Source organism: Mus caroli, unplaced genomic scaffold (assembly GCF_978045245.1).
Source record: "Mus caroli unplaced genomic scaffold, Mus_caroli_1 scaffold_1, whole genome shotgun sequence".
In the NCBI taxonomy this organism is placed as follows: Eukaryota; Metazoa; Chordata; class Mammalia; order Rodentia; family Muridae; genus Mus; species Mus caroli.
Window position 1 is genome coordinate 84637081 of NW_028227256.1, and position 13514 is coordinate 84650594.

At 44.2% G+C, this 13514-nt stretch overlaps 1 protein-coding gene across 1 annotated transcript in view; it reads left to right on the plus strand.

The window, feature by feature from the left end:
• The first annotated feature begins 270 nt into the window (after nt 1–270).
• The window catches only part of LOC110283898 (UDP-glucuronosyltransferase 1A6), an 83469-nt gene continuing 70225 nt past the window's right edge, over nt 271–13514 (plus strand). Inside the window, exons 1-2 of the mRNA XM_021149605.2 lie at nt 271–432; nt 3946–4804. Coding sequence (XP_021005264.1) covers nt 3947–4804 — 858 coding nt within the window. The 5' untranslated portion in view covers nt 271–432; nt 3946. The remainder of the gene's footprint in view (nt 433–3945; nt 4805–13514) is intronic.

Genomic DNA, 13514 nt, shown 5'->3' on the forward strand with positions numbered 1-13514 from the left:
TCTTTGTAAGCCTTAAAGAAAGAACTTTCATCTTGGCTACTTTCCTGCTTGCCCTTTGGGTTGGCCCCTTCAGTCCTGCTTTCCTGAGCCCCCAGCTCACTGGGGTGCCAAGGTTAAGGCAAGTGCTGGCAAGCTGGGTCAAATATGCATATGCCTGACAAGGTCTGGATGAGCCAGTTCCTTGATTCAAAGAACAACTTCTCCCTGGGCAGCCTGATTTCAACATCCATCACTCCCTGGCCCGCCCTCAACAGTGATTAACAAACAGAACAAATGTAACCCTCCCTCTTGGTGGTGGTTAGGAAACCCAGAATTCAGATGCTGACTGATGGTGGCTGAGAGGAAACCGACTTCCAGATTTCTTACTCTTCCTCAAGAGTCCTCATCTCGAGCTACCTAGAGGCACAGGTCTCTAACCTTACTATCTGACAGGCAAGTAACAGATTATGTGTGGTGAGAGAGCAATACAGAATTTGAAAGATAAGGGTTTTTGTCTTCCTGTGCAGAGCTTCCCAAATGTCTATTGATTTCATGAGGGGTGAGAGGAAAAACTGTGCTGTTTGTTTGTGATAAGCTGTTTTACTGTTTTTTAAAGCTTATGCTTAAGGGGCAACTTTTGGAAAGTTTATAAGGATGGGGTCTGGAACCAACTTTGAGATTAGAGGAAAGGGCAGAGAAAGGGATTGAAGTTAGGGTTGATTACTGATCAACAGTAATTTAATCAATCAGCCTATCCCCTGTATTTCATAATGCAGCCCATATGAAAGCACAGAGGGATTGGGTTGGGGAGCTGCCAGGTTGCTGAAGGTGTGGAGGATAGGTTGCACCAAGAACACAGAGAGCGTCCATGTCCCTCCCCCAAGCTCTTGGCATTTCTCTACTGCTGTCTTGTTGCACTCTGGGTGCTGCGTGCTGTAATGAACCTCTGGCTGTGTGATTTAGTTCTCTGAGTGGTTTGAGCAGAGCCGCTGTGAGGCTGAGTAAAAGAGCCTCTGGTCTGCAGCCAACTCTGCTAAGTGGTTGACTTGACTCATACATGCTTGGCAACATGAGAGCTGTGTGAGTGAAAGTAGCAGAAGGAAAGCATTGGTTTTTCCCTTATACACATGTGGGAGGGTCAGCGACCAGCTCCTCAGAAGGGAGCTGGTTCTGTGCTTGTCCTTCCTGGAGTGACCTTTTACTATTTGATTGACAATGAGGCACAAGGATGAAATGGACTGACAGTCCCAATACTAGTTCACTCACCCACAAACTGGTACTAGGAACCTCCTGTATGCTGAACACTGATCTGCATGCTGTGGACACAATAGAGAGGAACACTGGGTCTGGTAGGGTGGTACATTAGAACACTGATTAGCCCCACCCTGTACATGCTACTGGTAGTTGGGAGAGAGGCATAAATACACAGAAGGTGAGGATAGGAAAAAAGAGAAGGAGGCCCAGGGCCACAGGCTGGGCTGCTGGACCATGGGCTCTCCAGGGAAGGTGTCACAGATGGGACACTAGCAGAACTTTAAAGGAAGCGGGTGATCAGAGCTGACATCTTGTTTATTATGCATATCATCTAGGGAGAGCTTCCTAGGGGTTCTATGGCTATAAAGAGACACCATGACCATAGCAACTCCTAGAAAGGAAAACAGGTAATTGGGGCTGGCTTACATTTGAGAGCTTTAGTCCATTATGGTCATGGCAGGAAGCATGGCAGCAGGCAGGCAGACATCGTGCTGGAGAAGAAGCCAGGAATTCTGCATCTGGATTGGCAGGCAGCAAGGAGGGGGAGACACACTGGGCCTTGGCTGGAGCCCCTGAAACCTCAAAGGCCACCACCAGTGACACCTTTCCTCCAACAAGGCCACATGTACTCCAAGGCTATGCCTCCTAACTTTTTAAATAGTGCTACTTCCTATGAGCCCACAGGGGCCATTTTCATTTAAACTACCAAAGGGTGGGCTAGAAAGCTGCAACCCTCTGCTCACATCACCCTGAGCTCTGCTGTCCCTGGATCATGCTTATCATATGTGCTCCAGGTTGCTCTCACTCTCCAGAGCTCAGTCATTTCAGAGAGAGCAATGCCATGCAACAATAAGAAAGGCTTGGGCCATAGGTGGGAATGTTTATTTATCCCCAATATCAAACAAGGAGTTTCAAAATACATTCTAGGAGCCCAGTGGCATTTTGGAGCCCCTTTTAGAACAAGAACACAGTTTTCTCCTTAGCAGTACCAAAATGGTCACTTGCTTTTCCGGAGCCCATCAATCTCCAAGGGTGCTGTGGAATTTCTGGAAGGTTCAGGCTATGTGGCATTGCAACAGAACAAACTGTAATGCAAATTAGGGATTTCCAGCTGTTCCCTCGGAGGCCAACCAGTTAATGGACTTGAGAAAAACATCAAGCAAAGCAACTCTTAGACAGTTTTCTATCCTCCCAACCTGCAGCATGTTAACAAAACGGGTTTATTCTTCTCTTGAATGTTAGCCAGGAAGTGTCTGCGTGTGTTTGGGTATGTCAACTTTGATTTTCAAAATAGCCCCTTTGACTTCTTTAACCCACAGTAGCATTGTGAAGGTCTCTGAAAGCCTTGTATGTCAGACTTCGGCTGTCTCCTAGTTGGCTCACTGCAGACTCACTCCATGTGAGGCAGTGCCTGATTCTAGAACTACAAGTAAAATGCACTTAGGTTGTCTTTTAAATCTTTGTTTTGACATATTATTGATTTCAGTCTTATGTGTATGGGTGTTTGTCTATATGAAGATATGTGTGTCGTGAATATGCCCACTGAGGTCAGAAGACAGTAGCATAGCCTTTGGAGCCTGGTTTACACAACCTGAGGGTGCTGGGAATTGAACTTTGGTCCTCTGGAGGACTTGTCAGTGTTCTTACCTGCTGAGCCATCTCCTCAGGCCTACTTCTGTTTTTCAGACAAACACTCATGAAACCCAGGCTGTCCTCAAACTCACTATGTAGCTAGGATGACCTTGAATGTCTGATCCTTCTGCTTCTCCCTCCCTGAGTGCAAAGGTTACTGACTAAGCAAGTGTTCTACCAACCAAAGTTCATCCCTGGTTCTCCGTTAAGTTTTTAAAACTAAACTTGCCATCATTTTTAACCATTTGATGACTGTGAAGAAATTCAAAGACCAAGAGTTTGTAAACAGTTAGGCAGAGGTAGATAATTTCAGTTTCTTTCACAGCCCCAGGGGTTACAACTACTGTCCTTTGCTTAGGCAGCAACCTCAGTTTCTCACACATAGAAGGCTGGCCATAACTGCACTCTGAGGTTTGTACCGTGTGAGGATATGGGTGGGGGTTAAGGCCTAACTTCTGTGTCCTGAGAAACTACACTGAAGTCAGTGGCCAGCACGTTTGAAGTTGAGCTTGGTTGCACAGTCATTGCAGATGAACTTAGTGAAGATAAAATCCTTAGGATGGGTACCACCCTGTAAGATTGGTATCCTTTATAGATACAGCTACATAGGCCCAAAGACACAGAAGAAGGTGAAGATTAAGAATTATGAGGAGGAGAGGGCTCTGTGTTGCTTTGAACATCAAATATGTTCTCTGTTAAGTTAGTGCTTCCTCCTTGTTGTGAACAAAGTTGGCAGGAAAGTGTCAATGCATTGACAGAGCCATTTCTCCACTCACCTCACAAGGCCCAGGTCAGCTCCCTCCAGGATTTCTTTAAACAGTAGCAAAGACCCATTGGAAGGATTAGCCCATTAATGGAGAAAAAGATAAGAAAACTAGAATCTCTAATAAAGACTGATAGGCTACACAGAGTCAGCCACCTGCTTAATATGGTTAATTTAGCTCCCTTCATATTACAGGACATGCTTTAGAATAAGGGAGAGGAAGGCAGGGAGTCCTGCGGTCGGTGCTGAGTGTGTGAGGGGGGTAGCTGAGAGCCCTGCAGCCTCAGGGGTACTCATTGTCGCCTTCCCTTCCCTAGGATGGCTTGCCTTTTTCCTGCTGCTCAGACACTTCCTGCAGGGTTTCTCTTCCTAGTGCTTTGGGCCTCAGTTCTAGGTGACAAGCTGTTGGTGGTCCCCCAGGATGGAAGCCACTGGCTTAGTATGAAGGAGATAGTGGAACATCTCAGTGAACGAGGACATGACATTATGGTCCTAGTGCCAGAAGTCAATTTGCTTTTGGGAGAATCAAAATACTACAGGAGGAAAATCTTCCCAGTTCCCTACAGCCTAGAAGAACTGCAGACCCGTTTTCGCACCTTTGGAAACAACCACTTTCTTCCCAGTGCCAACCTGAGTGGTCCTCTAAGAGAGTACAGGAACAACATGATTGTCGTGGACATGTGCTTTTTCAGCTGCCAGAGCCTCCTGAAGGACTCTGCCACCCTCAACTTCCTCAGGGAGAACAAGTTTGATGCTCTGTTCACAGACCCAGCCATGCCCTGTGGTGTGATCCTGGCTGAGTATCTCAACCTGCCCTCTGTCTACCTCTTCAGAGGTTTCCCATGCTCCCTGGAACACATGCTTGGTCAAAGCCCAAGTCCTGTGTCCTATGTTCCCAGATTCTACACCAAATTCTCAGACCACATGACGTTTCCCCAACGACTGGCCAACTTCATTGTTAACATCTTGGAAAACTACATATATTATTGTCTGTATTCAAAGTATGAAATCATTGCCTCAGACCTCCTCAAGAGAGATGTGTCCCTACCTTCCTTACACCAGAATTCTCTGTGGCTGTTACGGTACGATTTTGTGTTCGAATATCCCAGGCCAGTCATGCCCAATATGATCTTCATTGGAGGGATCAACTGTAAGAAGAAGGGAAAGCTGACTCAGGTGGGTGACTGATGCCTTCTGGCTGCATTCTCTCTTCACTGGCAGATGTGGTTCTTTTGGGCCGCACCCCCTCCTGTATTTGGCCTAGGCTGCTTCTCATTGGGAAGAGGGTCACCTGACACAGTGGTAGACAAGGGAATGCCAGGCTCAGAGTATGAGGATGTTTGTACTTGAAGCTGGATAAATACAGGGTTTTTGCTTGGCACCAGGAGACAATACAGTTAGTTTGGTGATCAGGTGACAGTTGCAGAATCTTTGAATGAACCTTAGACATTTGGTCCACAGAGGTGAAGGCTTGACTCAAGGGACAGGTCTAGGTCAAAGCTTTCTCAACCAGCTCTGTGGCATGCTTATTCCTTGGGCTCTAAGCCAGAGGTGAGCCAACACACGTCAGAGGTTCTAGCTTACAGAGTCTTGTAGTCACATGGTCCACAGCTAAGAAAGTACGGACAGCTTTAAAGGGATACTGAGGGAAGCTGTGGATGAGTGTGTGGCAGGATCTAAGTAGCTTCAAACTCTGATCACTTGTCCTCTGGCCTTTACCAGAGACAAAGACACAAGCATCACTTTATGACTTAGGATGTACAGTTGCTCTGGAAAGTACTAATGTATTTTTGAGTTTTGAATTCAAGACTGTTGAAGGGCTTCAGGTCACATGTCTTTCATTTCATCTGAAAGAAACCCTCAAGCAGATCTCTAGAGCCTGTCTGATTTTTTCACACCTAGTGTGACAGGCATGCTTGGAGCCAGGGGGACTCCTGGTTGCACAGGGCTGTAAACATTCTATGGCTGATCCGGTCTTGGGATGTAGCTAAGTGGGGTGCACTTGTGTTTGCCAAGCACATGTCAGGGTATGAGTTCAATTCCCATCACCGTTAGAAAACAGAAGCAAAGAAAGAAAGATGTAAGGAGAGAAACGGGTAGGAAGGAAGGAAGGAAGGTTGGTTCTCTTGGTTTGTGTATTAGCAGATCAAGGTCTTGTAAGGGCACAAACCTCTAATCTGAGCACTCTGGACACTCTGGAAAGCTGAGGGGTGGAAATGGATTCTGCCTGGGAGGGAGAGAAAAGAGAAATGGGAGGATGAGGGAGAAGGTGAGCACAGAAGGGAGGAGGAGAGGGAAGGAGGGAAGAGTAGCAGAGAAGAAAGAGGAGAGAGGATAGAACATTGCAAATAACATAATACCTGGGTTGGGTTTAAGCAGTGTTCTCCCTATTCCCCTCCCCACAAATGCTGACTCATCCTTAGCAGGCACTTTTGGAAGCAGCTCTTTAATGCAGTGCACACACTGCCTGTGATCTGTGGCTTCCCTCAGTGTTTGCCTTCTTTCCTTGGAGGTTAGGAAACATTTGGGCTGCCATTTTCTGTTAATCAGTTATAAAGGCTGGACGAAGTCCAGGCTCCTAGGCAAAATTCTACATCAGTGTCTAAATTGCTGGAGATTTAGCTAATAATTTAGGCAATACCAGATCAGAGGAGTGACTTTTAAATTTCTCAAATTGTTTTGCATATCTTTTTTATCTTTCTCTTATAAGTGAGTTTAAAGGAAGAAAACTTCAGATTTTGTTTGCATATGATATACTTACTCTTTTAATTTCTACAGCTTAGTGATTTTGGGGTTGTTGTTGTTCTAGTTTCCAGATTAGAGAAGGGAAGGATTTCCTTGGCTTACTCTTGCAGGTTGCAGACTTGAGTGTAGTCAGGACTCAGGCAGGAAGGGCCAGGCAGACCCCCTGTGAAGAAGCTGCTTGCTGCCTCACTCAGGCTCAGGCTGAAGTAGTTTTCTCACACAGCTGAGGCCACCTGCCCAGGGAGCAGTGTGTTCACAGTGAGCCCAGCACCCCCACAGCAACTGAGCATCAAGAATATCTCCCATAAGCAAGCCCATAGACCAGTCTGCCCTAAGTGATCCCTCAGTGGAGAGACTCCCTTCTCAGGTGAATTTAGGTTGTGTCATGTCTGTAGTTTAAAACTACCAACTAGGTAAGTTTATGTATAATGTTTTTATGTTCATATTGGTCGACAGTCAGGACAATTCCCGTTCGTTTCCAAATGACATCCCATAACCCTAAGCCTGGACAACCTTTACCCTGCCATCTCCATGGACTTGCCTATACTGGAAATTTAAAGTAGAATTTGAGATCTTTTGTGCCAACTTTCTTAGTATGTTTTAAAAGTTTATCCATGTTGTAGCATGTACTTCACTTTTGTGGCTGAATAGTATTATGGGTACGTATAACTCAAATTTTATCAGTTTAATGGTGTAAGAGTTTATATAATATGAATAGTTACCATTATTAAGAACAGTGCTGTTAGGAACACTTTGGTACAAGACTTTGAACACAATTTTGGTTCTTTTGAATATATGTTCAAGAGTGGAATTGCTGAGCCATAGAACAACTGTATGTTTAAATTATGGAGGACCAAAGATTTCTTTCATAGTTTCATCACTATTTTATATTCTCACTAAATACTTATGTTTAATGATCAAAAGGTTCTACTTGTTCGACCTCTTTGTCAACACTTGTTATTTTCCACCTAAAAATTGAGGCTATCCTAGCAGGCATGAATGGTTTCTCATAGATTTTATTTTCATTTCCGTAATTGCTTGATAGTCACCATCTTCCAATACATATTGGCTACTTGCATGTCTTTTGTGGGGAGGACACCAAGGCCATTGCATGTCTCTACATTGCTTCTGTAGTTGTGGTTAATTTCTAATGCAATTAGAATGTATGCATTCTAAATATAAATCTCTTCCCAGAGTATTTTTTTATCTTGCTCTTATAAGTGAGTTTAAAGAAAGAAAATTTGAGATGTCACTTGCATATGATATACTTACTTTATATTCCTTTGTAGTTTCTTTGTATGTGTGTAAGTGTGCGGGGGATGTATATGTGCATGCATGCATGTGTGTTTTTGTAGATGCGTGCAGGTACAGGGGAGCTTATGTGGTGGTCAGAGCACAACCTTGTGCCTTTGAAACAGGTTCAACAGTTTTTCATTGCTGTGGAGTCAGGCTAGATGGGCCAATAGCCTTATGGATTCTTTTGTCTCTGTCTCCCATCTCTTTGTAGGTATGCTGGAGTTACAGATGTATGCATCCACATCTGCTTTATGTTGCTTCTAGAGATCTGAGCTCCAGTTGTCAGCCCTGTTCCTGTCAGCACACTCCCCAGGGAGCCAGTCCCCGTAGTTTTCTTGTGATTCGTCCTAACAGTGTTACCAGCTCTGTTCTGTCAATGTGGGATTTTCTTCTGAGTGTTTTGGTCTTCTTTCCTAGGTTCTTCTTCTTTAAGGCTTATTTTTTCAACCTATCACTATGATATTTTATGACTGTTTGTGCATGTGTTGGTGGGGAGTTATGTGCATGCATGTGTGGGTTCCATCAGAGGCCAGAAGAGGATGTAGAATCCCTGGAGCTGAAGTAACTGGCAATATTGAACCACCTGACATAGTTGCTGGGTCCCCAAGTCTAATCATCTGGAAGAATAGCAAATGCTCTTAACTGTTGTGCTGTCTGACATAGTTCCTGGGTCCCCAACTCTGGTCATCTGGAAGAATAGCAAGTGCTCTTAACTGTTGTGCTGTCTCTAGCCAACATATTTTAGTTTTTGATGTAATTTTAAATGAGATTGTTTTAGCTTAAGTTTGAATTTTATATTACTAGAAATATACTTTACTTTTCATATAGATGATGTGTTTTTTAATCTTAATGTATTTATTTATGTTTGAAATTTGTTGCGGATGTCTTAGGATTTTTCTAAATGGAGATTTTATCAGCTACAAGAAAGGAGTTGTATTTCTTTCCAGCCTGGGAAGATTGCTTATCTAATCTATCTATCTATCTATCTATCTATCTATCTATCTATCTATCTATCTATCTATCTATCTATCTGTCTGTCTGTCTGTCTGTCTGTCTGTCTGTCTGTCTGTCTGTCTGACAGTCTGTCTGTCTGTCTATCTATCTATCTCTCTTTCTACCCAGAGTAGATGTACTTCCACATGCTCATGGTACCAACAATGGTGGTATCTTGTGACTGTGGCATGCACATGTTCCTTGCATTTGCTCAGATTCACTGTCACCCCTCAGTTTCCTGTGTTGTGATAGAATCCCTTCCACCACAGGTCCCCTTCCCAAGCAAGTTGTGTCTGCTTTGTCTTAATACCTCTTTTTGGTTTTCCACAGGCTATGCTTTCTCCATCTTCCAGGGTAAATGCCTAAAATTGGGATTCCTGAACCCCAAGTTTCCATAATAAATTACCAGGCTATTTTCCAAAGCAGTTAGACTATTTTATATCTGAGAGTGGTTTATATGATATTCAATTACTCATTTCTTATTAACGTGTGTTATTAGCAGATTTTCTGTTTAGTCATTGGAATTTTTCTGTTGAAGCTCATCCCAGTTACGGTTTGCCACTTTTTCATGACTGGCGATGCTTTCTACAGCTCTTTCCAAGTTACTGAGCACATCTTTAGATAGGTTCATCATCAACTCTTGTGATGGTTTGTATATCCTTGGACCAGGGAGTGGCACCATCTGAAGGTGTGGCCTTGTTGGAATAGGTGTGACCTGGTTGGAATGGGTGTGTCACTGTGGGTGTGGGTATAAGATCCTCACCCTAGTTGCCTGGAAGTCAGTCTTCCACTAGCAGCCTTTGGATGAAGACATAGAACTCTCAGCTCCTCCTGTGCCATGCTTGCCTTGATACTGCCATGCTCCCACCTTGATGATAATGGACTGAACCTCTGAACCTGTAAGCCAGCCCCAATTAAATGTTGTTTTTTTATAAGACTTGCCTTGGTCATGGTGTCTGTTCACAGCAGTAAAACCCTAACTAATACAGAAGTTGGTACTGGGAGTGGGATATTGCTGTGATAGGCCTGACCATGCTTTTATTTGAAAGAATGTGGATTTTGGGACTTTGGATTTGGAAAGCAGTGGAATGCTTTAAATGGGGCTTAATGGGTCATCCTAGTAGGAATATAGAAGACTTTGTTGCTGGGATTGATTTGAACTGTGTTGACCTGGCCCAAGAGATTTCAAAGGAGAAGAATTTCAGAATGTGGCATAAAGACTGGTTTTGTGGTATTTTGGTGAAAAATGTGGCTACTTTTTGCTCTTGTCTGAAAAGTTTGCCTGAGGCTAAGGTGAAGAGACTTGCATTAGTTGCATTGACAAAAGAAGTTTCAAAAAAGCCCAGCAGAGACTTTGTTCTCTGGTTAAGTCTTATGAAGAGAAGTATGAACAAGCATAGCAAGCTTAGAAAGGAAAAATATAAAATGTATGGTTTGAGTACTAAAGGAGTACCAGGAAGTGAAATGGAGCAAAATCTCGTGTTCTAGGAGATAACAGATTAAGGGAGTGGGATCTTGGGGCAAGATTCTACCCAGCTAAATTAGATCCAGGCATGGTGGTACACACCTTTAATCCCATGAGACAAGCATGCTTATCTCTACATTCAGGGTCAATCTACAGAGCAAGAACCAGGATAGCCAAGCTTAGGCAATGAAGGATTTAGAAAACATAAAGCTAGTGATAATGTAATAATACAAGGGGATCATGTTCTAGTTCCTGTAAGCAGCAGAACTCGGCAGCTTCAGCCATTGTGCCTCTGGCTCTAGAGTTAAGAATGGAAGGAACTACTGGGAAAATTGATGCTGGTTAGCTGGAGCTAAGGAATTAGTGGTGATTAAGAAGAGACCAGCATCGTTGAGGTGAAATCTTCTGGAAATTGTTTTCTGGGAGCACAAAGAAGCTGTGTTCTAGAGATACCCAAGGTTGTACCTCATGCTGCGGCTGGACTTGGTAATGTGTAAGAGTCACTCAGGTGGTACTGCTTGTGAAGGAATGAAGGGATCATGGAGAGAAGCTGAGGCTTAGCACTGTGAGAGGCCAGGGAAGCCCATTGGAGAAGGTGAAGCCTCAGCTGTAGTTGATGGCCCAGGAATGAAGGGGTCATGCAAAGGATTTGAGGCTTGGCACCCTGAAGAGAGCCTATGAGAGGCTATTGGTGAAGCCTAGTTGGAGTGGAACACCCCAGTGTATTGGAGATGTCAGTACCATGGGATGATCACCAAGAACAGCAGCCGTAATGGAGTGGATCAACCTGAGCATAGAGTGCTACAGAGGACAGAGATGGAGAAGTGATGCCAGCCCTTAGGAGGAGTCCAAAAGATCAAGTGGAATCCCAGACACTGAAAGAAGAAGCTGTAACATTGAAATTGCCTTGGAGACTCAAAGATGTTAAAGATGCCAGAGCCATCGGACACATGCTGAGGAAAGCTGCTAACAGGGAGTGGAACCAGCCCAGGAGGAAGCAGTTTGTTGCAGTCAAAAAAGATGAAAAAGGAGTGGAGATCTGAAGACCACTTTGACATCAGCCATGGAGATGCAGAGTTTGGAGTTTGCCTAGCTGGTTTCCTGCCTTGCTCTGGGGATTACAGTTAATTAAGTTGAATGAATCTCAGAAGAGACCTTGAACTTTGGACTTTTAACATTGTTGCAACTGCTATAGACTATGAGGACTTTGAAAGTTGCACTAAATGCATTTTACGTTATGCTATGTTTAAGTATGGTCCCCATAGACTCATGTTTTTGAACAAGTCTATGGGGACCAGGGAGTGGAATGTGATGGTTTGTATATCCTTGGACCAGGGAGTGGCACCATCTGAAGGTGTGGCCTTGTTGGAATAGGTGTGACCTGGTTGGAATGGGTGTGTCACTGTGGGTGTGGGTATAAGATCCTCACCCTAGTTGCCTGGAAGTCAGTCTTCCACTAGCAGCCTTTGGATGAAGACATAGAACTCTCAGCTCCTCCTGTGCCATGCTTGTCTTGATACTGCCATGCTCCCACCTTGATGATAATGGACTGAACCTCTGAACCTGTAAGCCAGCCCCAATTAAATGTTGTTTTTTTTATAAGACTTGCCTTGGTCATGGTATCTGTTCACAGCAGTAAAACCCTAACTAATACAACTCTTATGTTGACATTTATTGTTTAACTTACTTTTAAAATGTGAAGTCTCTTGGTATATTCCAAATATTACCTTTTTCCATTTTCTTATTTTGTTTAACTTTTGGAAATGAATATTTTCCAAGAGAAAATGTTTCAGGGAGAGAGGGAGAGACAGAGAGAGAGAGACAGAGAGACAGAGAGAAGAGAGGAATAGAGACTGTGGTGCAGTGCCCACAGAGGCCAGAAGAGGGTGATGCATGCCCTGGAGTTGGAGACACCTGATGAGGGTACTGAGAACACAACCCAATTCCTCTGCAAGAACAGCAAGTGCTGAGCTATCTGTTTAATCCCAACTTAACTAATTTTACTTTTGTCTTTTAACCTTTTGTGTCTTAGGAATATTAAAAGGAGTAAAGAGTTGTTCCCTGTTCTTTTACCTGGTTAATATATGACTAAAGCACCACTCTGGTAATGTAGTGGAAATGGAGCCCTCTTGCTGTTCCCAGGGCATCCTCCTCCCACTGCAGTTCTGGATGATCCTCAGATCTGGGAGCCTTCTCTCTGCTACTGTTGCGCGCCCCCTGGTGGATGTCTTTGTTTCCTGCATTCACATGGCTGGAGATCAGGCACTGTTTTTAATTCACTCTCCCTGTGCACAACCATGGGTTCAGGCTGACCACTCCAGCTGCTCCTCCACCCCTTTTAAGACCACACCGGGGCTGTGCCACCCCACCTCTTGTAATTCCCTCCATGCTGAGGAAGAAGCTGCAGCAGGTGGAACCTTTGGGGGTCACAGTCCTCTTGCAGGCCTTAGGGACACAAGTTGCAGCTCTTGGTCCTCTGAACATGTTTTCTGGAATGTGTCCAGCAACCAGCACACTCACTTTCTTTCCTCTGGCTCCTCACAGAGTTTTACTATTCTCCAATCCTGAGATCCCGTACTTTGCAGTCCTTAATACCCTCCTCCCTGTTCTTTTTCTTTCCTCCAGATGCCCCCAAACTATGTAGCTCCTTTGTTTATAGCAAATATAGAATTCTGAAAAGTTCCCTCGTAGAATCACAACAATGGTTCTCAAGTTTGTGTTTCTTCTAGCTAATCCCATCTGTGATGGCAGCAAGCACCCGCCAATATTGTACCCAGTCACTATAGCTGTGCAGTGTATGAACTGTAGTAGAGAGCCAATGGTGGCTCGAGGTTTTTTTTTCTTTTGTATTGTCCTAGCCAACACGTATATTTCATAATGCACTGGGTCCCTCTTAAGAATGGGAAGAGAGACTTAAATTTTACTAAACAGACATTTCACTGCTGTGACAAGTTTCTAAGAGACATAGGTTAAAGCAGGGAAGTTTTAGTTTGACTCATGATTTAAGAAGCACCAGCTCATTGTAGGCAGGTTCCATGTTCTTTAGGCCTTTGGCAAAGCAGAAACATTATGGCAGAGAGGATATCAGGAAGTGGCTATTCCTTAAAGGACAGGCAAGTATAAATGTACCTGAGGAGAGTCAGCCCCTTCACCATCCACTGACTCAATAGGGCCACCAGGTGGGGCCGAAGCTCTCAAGAGTGAGCCTTTTAAATGGCACACTTCAAATCAAAGCTCTGGGATCACACCCAGTGATTGCACCGGGGACCAAGGCATCAGACACTGTCCAGAGCTCAACTGCAACTTGTTAGATATGGAGGCTGGAAGCGAAATGAAATGGGTTGCTTTGAGACCAATCCTAGAAATATAAGCTTTTAAGTGGAGGAA